This window comes from Lactuca sativa, chromosome 1, assembly GCF_002870075.4.
Source record: "Lactuca sativa cultivar Salinas chromosome 1, Lsat_Salinas_v11, whole genome shotgun sequence".
Taxonomy (NCBI): domain Eukaryota; kingdom Viridiplantae; phylum Streptophyta; class Magnoliopsida; order Asterales; family Asteraceae; genus Lactuca; species Lactuca sativa.
Window position 1 is genome coordinate 95945673 of NC_056623.2, and position 10814 is coordinate 95956486.

The 10814-nt window shown below is 33.7% G+C and overlaps 1 protein-coding gene across 1 annotated transcript; it reads left to right on the plus strand.

Annotated features, from left to right (window-relative positions):
• Window positions 1-7200: 7200 nt before the first annotated feature.
• On the plus strand, window positions 7201-10512 carry LOC111885928 (protein IQ-DOMAIN 14). Its single transcript, XM_023882163.3, has 6 exons — window positions 7201-7691; window positions 7916-8015; window positions 8124-8519; window positions 9067-9306; window positions 9388-9516; window positions 9578-10512. The coding sequence occupies exons 2-6, from the start codon at window positions 7941-7943 to the stop codon at window positions 10313-10315; spliced, it is 1578 nt and encodes a 525-aa protein (XP_023737931.1). The 5' UTR covers window positions 7201-7691; window positions 7916-7940; the 3' UTR covers window positions 10316-10512.
• The last annotated feature ends 302 nt before the right edge of the window (window positions 10513-10814 follow it).

Here is a 10814-nt window from a genome sequence, read left to right on the forward strand (position 1 = left end):
ATACATGTGAATACACAAAAACAAATAATGGTCTCACTTAGTAAATAGTTGTTGAAAATCTAAGATATATGTGTAGTAATAATCACATGTATGTGTAAAATAATAAATCATTAAGTATATTATACATATTAATCACAGAGTTGACCGGGTTTTACAACACTGCGTAGTTCAATAAGGGGTCGATCGGGGAATACTCAGGATTTTGCAACTCGCCTTGCTAAGGGGCTGAATAGCGAGTACTCGGAGGAGTAATTGGACAACTCGGTGAGTTTTACAACACTGTGTGTATGTGTTGGGTAGGGCGCTTGTGCCATAATTGTAACATATGAGGCATATGTACCAAGATATTGCCAGATATCGGCCACCACACAAGAACTTCCTAAGATGATCAACTATCTGGAAAATTTCTCCTGCTCGCACACGTTTAAACGAATAACTGTGTTAGGTTCTTAAACCAATAAAAAATAAGGTGTATAAAAATATTGTTAGTTATACCAAGGATGGTATAGCTAAAGCAATGATCGTATCTACGTTGATATAGAACCGTCGTAAAATATCTCTTTGATATAAAATTTTGAATTTTGACACAAAAATTAAACCATAACTAAAATAAAAAGGATATATTTTTATTAACTAAAAAAACTAAAACAAACGATAACATAAAATAAAATAAATACGAGATTTTTAAGAAAAATAAGATTTTGAGACACTTCTGGTTTCGTGTTCGATTCAACTACATGTAATTGATCGTGAATTATGTTTTAATAGTTTTTATTTTTTAACCTAAGTTGGTACCAAGCAATAATGAAAAGTTCTAATATTACTTTATTTGTCAAATTATCTTATTAAAAATAAGCTCTTCAACTAGAACGTTTTGACATGGAGCTTTTGGAAGCGTTTGAGAGTTTCTAGCTTTTAGCTTTTGGCAAAACGCTCTAGTTTAAACAAAAAGCTCTGTTTGGCAATACAAGCGTTTAACTTTTAGTTTAAACAAAACGCTCCAAATCTAAAAGTTACTTCATGTAGCGTTTAACAAAACGCTACTGAGCTTTTGAAATCAATTTCCATAATTACCCTAAAAAATATATTTATATTTTTATTTATTTTTAATCAGTTGTCATCTTATGTAATTTTATATATTTCAAAAGCTTACAGCTACTTTTGCCAAACACTCATATAACAAATAAAAGCTACGGTTTTCCACCACCAGCTATCCGCTACACGCTACCCGCTACTGGCTACCCGCTAACCGCTTCCAACTAACAGTTACCTTTGCCAAACACGCCCCTAACTTCATTGATTCTATTCTAGACAAGCTTTTAGATTTTGATTGAAATTTTTTATTAAGATATTCAAGAGTTCTCATAAGCTTGGACATGTAAAAGTATGCAAATTTATGTTTACAACGAATTAAGTCCTAAGTTAATAACCAATCATTGCTTGTTACTTGTGTTAACTCATATAACAATTACGGATTTCATAATTAACTGAATTTATATAAATAAACTAATTCATGTAGTTGGTTATGAGAAAATAATAAAGTAAAACACTTTATTAAAACAAAAACACGAATCACTAGGTAAAAATCAAGTTTAAAACATCAATATTATAGAATCAGTTACACGTAGTCGAGTTACAAACTAGAACTGGAAAAAGGTTTTTTAGCTGATTATGACTAAAAACACTAGTTCAACATATGGAATGGATAGAGGGTTTTACAAATTAAATGATAAAAATAGTGAACAGCATATCCAAAGCATGTTCTATGGACAGAGGGTTTTACAAATTAAATGATAAAAATAGTGAATAGCATATCCAAACCATGCTCTTTAACCTTCCAATGTTCTAAAATTCGTCATTCAAAATCCAAAAATCATATATATCAAGAAAATAACATAATCTTATAGAATCAGTTATACATAGTTAAGTTACAAACTAGAACATGGAAGAAAGAGTTTTTAGCCGATCATGGTTAAAAATACTAGTTCAAAATATATAATTGATAAAAAGTTTTACAAACAAAATGATAAAAATAGTGAATATCAGCTACAAAGCGTTTTCTTTAATGTTTTGATGCTCCAAAAGTCATCCTTCAAAGTCCAACAATCATATATATCGAGAAAATAAAACAGGGTTCATATTTATATGTTTTAGGAAACGTCTGACCTAAATATTTCTTGACTCAGACAAGTCAACCCATAGAAAAAATGTGACTCGACCAAGTCACCTCACTGGTAGACAAAAATGCATTTTCTTGAATTTTGTTGATTTTTTTACCCGACTCGATTGAGTCAAACCTGACTTGACCGAGTCAACTCATATTTGTCCTGTGGCTTGGTTTTGACGGACTAGATCGAGTCTAGGTCCTCGGAAAAGCCTGAGTCGACCGACCGTGTAATTCATTGTATTGTTTGAATCTTTTATTTTTTCAACCTTTTCAATCCAATTTCGTTCATAAAATTTGGATATCAACTCCCTAACAACATCCTAAGAGTGGTCCAAGCTTCAAACCATCCAAAAAGTGTGCAAATGAAAAGGTTCTATCAATTTACATAAAAGTCTCAAAATGTGCAGAATGCATGAGTTTTAAAGGCCAAGAGTGATGTAAATAGATATAATAGATGTCCTAAAAGATGCATTAAAATGTATCTAACAAACCATAGAGTTTTGATGGGATCTTCTAAACTGATGATGTTAGGATGCGACATGATATGAAATGTATAAGCACCCATTATAACTATTTTATAAGGATTGCTTATTTATGCTTTCCAATACATGTGGGATCAGAGGCTCACCTCTTTCACCCCTACTGGTTTAGTATACAAGCTCTGATTCCATTATTTGGCATCCCTAACATAAGTACCTAGATATTGTCTAATTTGGGTCATCTAAGACGAAAGCTTCACAGAATGTCACCCATCTTGAAAAATTGCTCGCGCGTGAATGTTTTTAATGATAAAGTTCTTATAAATTTACGGCCCTCACGACTTTAAAATGCATCATGATAGTTATTCACACCTATTATAAGGAGTGCCTAGGTCTCATTTCCAACAGTTATGTTATTAGTGATTTGTTTTTTATTTAAACACCCTTATATGGGTGAGTTGAAATAAATATTTAAATGAAGATTTTAAATCATTTGATAAAATAATTTGTGGAAAAGGTCACGAACATTCTAGTTTTTTAGCATCATAAAATTTTAAAATGTAAAAAGTACATAATGTAACAAAGTATTGCATAACATTAATATTATTATTTGCTTACCTCATTTTTGTACTTAGTTGATCTTTGATTTTTGTTTAACTAACAACTGTTAGTTGAGGTCGTTGATTGTTTTTGGAGAGATGATTCGTGGGCATTAAATCTCAACTTACGTGAACTGGTTTTGCTTAATTTGATTTGGGTAATTTAATAAAAACTTATTAAAATAGTCTTGTTAAAACGTTTTAGATAATTAAATTCCAATATATTGCAATAGATTTAATAAGATTTGGGCCATGAAACCCCTATATCTTTTGGAAAAGACTTTAAGAAAATGGTTTTCGGAGGCCGATTGGCCCGATTCAAGTAAGATAGATTGTTATCTTCTAACTCAAATGAATCCACTTTGAGTATTCTCACTAGGAAAATCCATTGTCTAACCTGTTTTGATATATGATTAGGTTGACGATAGTGTCAAAAAGTAGAAGACTTTAGCTTGGATTTTAGGAAGACCACGCTTGTGTGATGAGCTTGAACAAGTGTTTTTGATACATTTATTATTACCTCACTACTTTAACTTTAAAACATTTATGCATTTGGGACTGTTTTATTTTTTCAAACTTTACTCTAAACGAATTTAGAATTTAAACTAAATGATTTTCTTAAAAGTGTTTTTAGCAAGATCCTAGTGAGGGATGTTACAACACAATTGCCACTTTTCCATATAAACACCACACCATTTGGAGTTTTTTTTTAATCAATCGTTAGTAAGATATGAGAAGATAAATAAAATGTGTAGGTTGAAGAAGAAAGAAACGTCTAACATCTTTATTTATGTAGCCAAAGTAACAGAACATATAAAAGCTAGAAAGACAAAAATGTATGTGGCTTTATAAGATGTGTTACAAGATTCCAGATAAACTTAACAGATTACTATTATGGACCAAAATCACCAAAAAAATCCAAAAAATAAACCACTGATGCAACTCTAAACCTTTTTCAACTAAAACCACAAAAAAATTAACTACTAAAGATAATGTTGTTAATCAGGTCAACCCGATCGAGTTTCAAGTTAAAGGTGTCAGGTTAGTATGGTTTGCAAAAATAAATATGTTACCCGAAAGCCGACCCTAAGTATAGGTTAGTCAGGTTTGTGTTAATCATGTAGGTCAGTTTAGTGGAGTTAATCAGTTTGAATTGGAAGAGAGATTAATATTGTGTGATTTGAGCAAATCACGTAATACTATAGGGACTAAATATGTCAATTGCCAAAGAAAGGTTCAATTATTTTGTTGTTGGTGTTAGGTTGTATGCATAAAGCTAAGAAGGATTTAAATGTCATTGTAATAAATCAAGTATTAGTAAAAGGACTGAAAATTGTAAATTTTCAAAAAAGGATTTTCACTTTGGTGCTGTTTGTCTTTTTAAAGTCAAAATGTCTGCAGTCTGCGGACCACATTTGCTAGCCTCTGCGGCAAAAGAGGTGGACCAAATGTCTGCAGTCTATAATAAGAAGACTGTTTGTTTTTAACGTCTGCGAGATGTTAAAATAAATTGATTTTTTAAACTTAATTTCATGTCATAAACATTAAAAATACATTTTTAACAAAAAAAAAAAAAAACTGCACGGTGGCCCATGTTTTTTTTTTTTGGTTTAGGTTAAAATGAGGCCTGAAGACCTTTGAAGACAGTGACCCATGTCTGCGCCAGGAAGACCTCGCGCAGACGTTTTCTGATCTGTGCACTTCCAAAAAACAAACAATCTGCGAGGGCATATGTCTGCGCGGCGCAGACAAAAGTGGTTGCACAGATCTTCACACAAAAAACAAACAGACCCTTTGTGACTTGCGACGACTCGACTACGATGTGAAAAAAAAAGGTTGAAAGTCTTCATGATATGATTAAACGAGGAGCATGAATTGAAGAATAGGAACAACTTGAAAGGGTCCTATTATACAGATTGTATTTGCTTAGATCTAGGGAGTGGCTACGGTAGAGATCATAGTCTCATTGCCACATCAACTGGAACACCGGCCTTCGGGTGCAATTAGGGTGCGGCCTAGGCCACAGTGTGGCAATGGGAGGGAGCGCTTGATAATGTTTTGTGATTGGCTGCTTGTTTTGACTGCCTCTTTAGTTTTTAATTAAAACTAAAATTTTTAATTATTTAAAAATAAATAAATAAATAAGTGTGGCACCATATCTTAGGTGTGACATGAAACCACACTTTTTGTGGTAAATGCTGATGTGTCACCTACTTGACAGTGTGACAAAATGAGGGAGTGTGACACCACTCCCTCCAGCCTTAGTAAAACCGGTTAACCCGATAACCGACTATAACTACAATTTGGGTTTTTCAGGTCGTGATTAGAAATGTTGACCCTTTTTAAACCCGCCCCTGATTACCTTATTTTGGTCAGATTAATCAGATTTTTTTTGACATCCTTAACAATATAGGGGTGTTTGCGGTGCGATTTAGACTCAAAACCGCAAACCGCGTTACATATGCGGGTTTAGATTTTCGAAAACTGTAAACTGCACTACAAAGGTTCTAAACCGCGTTATAAGGTTCGGTTTTATATATGCGATTTTGTTGTTTTTGTGGGGTTTATGTGGTTTTAAGAACGTAAATACTAAATTTAGTTTAATACTTGTAAAATATTATCTATAATTATATTTTTGTTTTGTCTTATACATTAGCAACTTAGTTTAAAAATACATAACATTCAATCAAGTTTGAATTATATTGAATAGAAATTTTTTAAAAACTCAACGATTGATTAATAGGTAGTAAAAACAAAAGTGATTAAAATGTTTAAAAAAAAGGTTTAACCACAATCAAATATGTAGTGCTATATATTTTGAAAAAGAAAATATTTCATGCTAGCAAAAGTATATTATCGAGGCATAACATCAAAATATTTTACAATATGTTTTAACATTATCATAATATGAACTTTATGAATATGTTAAAATATATTTATGATATAGTTGGTTTGACACTTTGACGCATATGTTTATTAACTCGTATTTTTGAACATGATACAGTGTGGCTTGAACCATATTTTTATAACTATAAACTTCAAATCGCACCATATAGTGTGGTTCACAAAAATTAAAAACTACAAACGGAACCTTGGATGGCCAAAACTGTATTTTACGATGTGATGTGGTGCAGGTCAAACAATTTATAATGTTTGTGTGGTTTGATGAACATCCCTGCCTAACCAATAACCATAAGGACAATTTTAACAATTTTATATATCATTTACCACAAAATGGACACCTAAATTGCTAAAAAAAGGCAATATTATTTTTTTCCTATGCAAAAGATTCATTACCAATAAATAAATAAATAAATAAAATAAAATCGCTAATTTTAGCCACAATTAGCAAAATCATTCATTTGAATATTTCACTAAAATTTTATTTTTTTAACTAGTAACTAAAAAACACAATCTTTTATATGTAAAAAAATACACAAACAATATAGATAGTAGTTTTATTAAAATTTAAAATAATAAATATAAGTATATACCACACCAATATATTATTTTTCGTTTTTTTTTTTTTTTTTCTAAACTAACATATTATACAAAACTATGTTTTTGTACGACTAACTGCCAATAAAATTATTTTGTTTGGCGTTCAAACAATCAAATGATAACACACGGAAGAATTTTCCATAAAGCAAACACCATCAGAGGACCAGTCGTCTTCCGGCTCCACCACACACACATACCATGCGGGCCCTCATGCGCGTTCAATCCACGCGCCGTCGTGGCAACAATAACCATTCGACGGACTGCCAAAAAGATGACGAAAAAGCAATTAGTCTTATAATTGTCTTCTAGAACGACTTTTAGTTCCATTGATTTAAGAGAATACAAACGAATCATTATCATATAACATTATTATTAATGATGACGAAAAAGCATTTAGTGTCATAATAGTCTTCTCATCTAAGTAAAGTTTGTTGAAGTTGGCAGCACGGCAGGTTCAGAAAAAAAAAATCAAGTGGGTAAGCGGCCAAATCTATCTCTCTCATTCAAACCCTAGAAGGAAGGAAGAATTGTTGTTGAATTTAATCTTTAAAGAAAGAAATTGGTATATATAAAGTCATGAAAAGGTGAAAGGTGGTGGGGGACAATAAAGATGGAAAAAGTAGTAAGAATTGTTGTTCATATTAATAAATCAATCTTCTCAGAGGGCCTCAAGGAACGAAACCAATTCAAAGTTTCTTCCTTTTAAGTTTTAATTAACCATTAAAACTCATATAATTCTCTCTCTTTTTCTTTCTCTTTTCTCCCTCTCTTAAATAAAGTTGGTAAGAAGAAATGAGTCATGTAGAAGGATGCCATGTCAGAGAAAGGTTTATCTAAAGAGAGGGAGGATCAGGATATTTTGTTTTGTGTAGAATCGATCAACCAACATGGAGCAGCTTTCTGGAAAGGGTTTTTGGAAATCCAGTGGAATTTTTTATAGTTAAGGTAACATTTGATTTGTTCTTAATTATACGTCATTTGAGTTATGATTTTCTGTTATATCTTGTGAAATTGCATGAGTTATGATTTTTGTTGTATCAACTTTATTAATGTTCAATTATGCATCTGTATAAGAAAAGCCAGACCACCTTCTTGATCTACCCAGAAATTTTCGTTTTTCATGTTTTTTCGACCCTTTTTCTAAAATATTCACCTTCAAATTTTTACAGGGTTTGATAGTAATGCTGGGAACATATGGGGAGAAAAGGGAGTTGGTTTTCTGCAATCAAGAAGGTTTTTACATCCAACTCCAAAGACAAGTTACACAATGTAAGTAGTTTGATTATTGAAAATATCATTTTTTTTCACATAAAAATGTCATTGATATATCAAAAAGTTTCGATTTTTATTTATTTTCTTGATCTCTCGTGGTCGTAGGACATCGAAAAGAAAACTCCTGATGAAAAGAAGAAGGGGCGAGTGAAATCAAGAAATGGAGAAAATAGATCTTTCATTCCTCTCTTTAGAGAGCCAAGTAGCATTGAGAAAATCTTGGGCGAAGTTGATCAATTATTGTATATCGGACATCCTACACCTGTCCACCAACCACAACCACCACCGCCACCGCCACCGGAATCTATACATTCCGTCAGGCCGCCCTCTCCAAGGGTCGGTGGCTCTTATCGAGCCGCCTCTCCTAGGGCGGCTTCCCCACGAAACTCCCCTCCTAGGGCGGCTCATCGTCGGACAGAAATTGCGTATAGACCAGAGCCAACCGTAAGACAACACCATCTTTCAGCTACCATAATCCAAGCTGCCTATAGAGGTTATATGGTATGTTTTTATTGTTTATAATGTGAGTTCCGATGATTAAGCATTTTCTGCAAAAGAGTTATTCTTCAAGCAATCCTACCCACACTATCTTTGTTCATAATGTGAGAAGTAAATCAGGTATAGTGGTAGGTGGTTGAGCTTAGAGTTGAGCACCTACTAGGAGCCTAGTCAAGATCGGATTTTGAACTTCCATATTGTGGCTGTCAAGACTCAACCCTTTGACCGTTTCTGCAAGTATACTTGTAGAAACAGTGAAAATCACAAGTCTCGGCCGTTACAGTGTGAGAGTTTCAATTCTAATGTGGATTTAGTTTCTTATGAGCATTCAACTCTTATGAAGCTGCAGTGTGAGGGTTTCAATTCCGATATAGATTTAGTTTCTTATAGACATTTAACTCTTATGCTAACCGCCAACCTGCACCTGATCTACTTCTCACATCATGCTTATCCACATGATAGTGTGTCAACTTAATTAGGGTTGGTAGAAAAATAATTTTTTTTAAGAAATATTGAATATGTTGTAATTATTTGTGTGTAAATCTTATAGGCAAGGAGGAGTTTTCGAGCTTTGAGGGGTCTAGTGAGGCTACAAGGAGTGATAAGAGGCCAAAACGTGAAGCGACAAACAATGAACGCCATGAAACAGATGCAATTGTTGGTGAGAGTCCAAACTCAAATTCAATCACGAAGAATTCAAACGCTGGAAAATCAAACACTTGAACGCCAAACTTACAAAAACGAAAAGGAAGTGGAAAATTCAATCGGGAAATGGACCTTCAGTAACCTAGTAAGATTTCCTGATTTCCTTTTTACATTTCTCAAATCGAGTAATGTTAAATTTATTAAATTTGGGGATTGTGTATTATAGCTGGAAATGGGGGATGAACACTGGGACGATAGTTTGATAACAAAAGAAGAACAAGAAGCAAGAATGCAAAGAAAAATGGAAGCAGTGATCAAAAGAGAAAGAGCCATGGCGTATGCATACTCCAATCAGGTAATAATTTCAGACTTTCAGTTCTTGAAAATTGAAGTTTTAACTCGATTTGAACAATCAGTTATGGAAAGCGACACCGAAATCAGCTCAAACCGCTCTGACGGACATCCGATCCGGCGGATTTCCATGGTGGTGGAACTGGTTAGAACGTCAACTTCCGGCAGATGAAACTCAGATTAAGAACCGGAACCCTGAATTAACACCTACACCACCACGAACAAATCTCGATCGGAAAACAAGCCCACGTCCTCAATCAAGCATCTTCAAACAGAGTAACTTTTCGTTTGAGAATCTCGACACGCCGACGCCTAAGTCATCACGATCAATGGTTCCGACGAGGGGGAGACCACTCATGACTCCGACGCGAACTCCACCGTCGACCACCCCAAACCTAATGAAATACTCCAAACCAAAAGGCAGTGCCGCCGGTTCTCCTTACCCGATGAAAGACGACGACAGCTTGATGAGCTGCCCGCCGTTTTCGGTTCCGAACTACATGAGTCCGACGGTGTCTGCTAAAGCTAAAGCGAGACCGACGGGGAATCTGAAAGATCGTACGATGAGCGCGGCGGCGAGCGAGACGTCGTCGAAACGGAGGTTTTCGTTTCCTTTAACGCAGAACATTGGGGCGTCGTTTAAGTGGAATAAGAAGTCGTCGAGTAAGGATTCAACGGCGTCGCAGGCTCCGATGGTGTTGGAAAAGCATAAATCTCCACGGTCGATTGGGGATTTGAGTATGGATTCCGCCATTTCTATGCCGGCGGCGTTTGGGAGGAGACCGTTTAACCGATTTGTGTGATTTTTATTTTTTTTTTTTTTTTTTTGTCGATTTTTTCATTTCAAATATTGGTGGGTTTTGATTTTTTTTTTTTTTTTTTTTTTTTTTTTTTTTTAAATTGGTTGGTAAAATGAGTGTATGTTCCTTTACTACATATTGGTTGATTATATAATATTTTGATGTATGATAATAAAAAAAACAACTGTTTTGTGTGAAAATATTACGGTTTTTTCGTTTTTGACTAACAAGAATGTAATTAAATACAGAGGTTATATAAGAGAGAAAAATTTTAAAAAAATTGAAGAAAAAATAGATAAAAAGAAAATTAATATAGTCCTACAAAATAGTCAAAAGTCAAAACACAAAACTATTTGCATTTTTACGAGGACTCCTATAGCTTAGGGCCATATTTCCATGGATATGGATCGGGCATTGGTACATAATTAACCTGATGACCCATATATATATAAACCAATTTTTTTTTTTTTAATGTTTTGGTTTTGAATGTCCCCAAAATTAT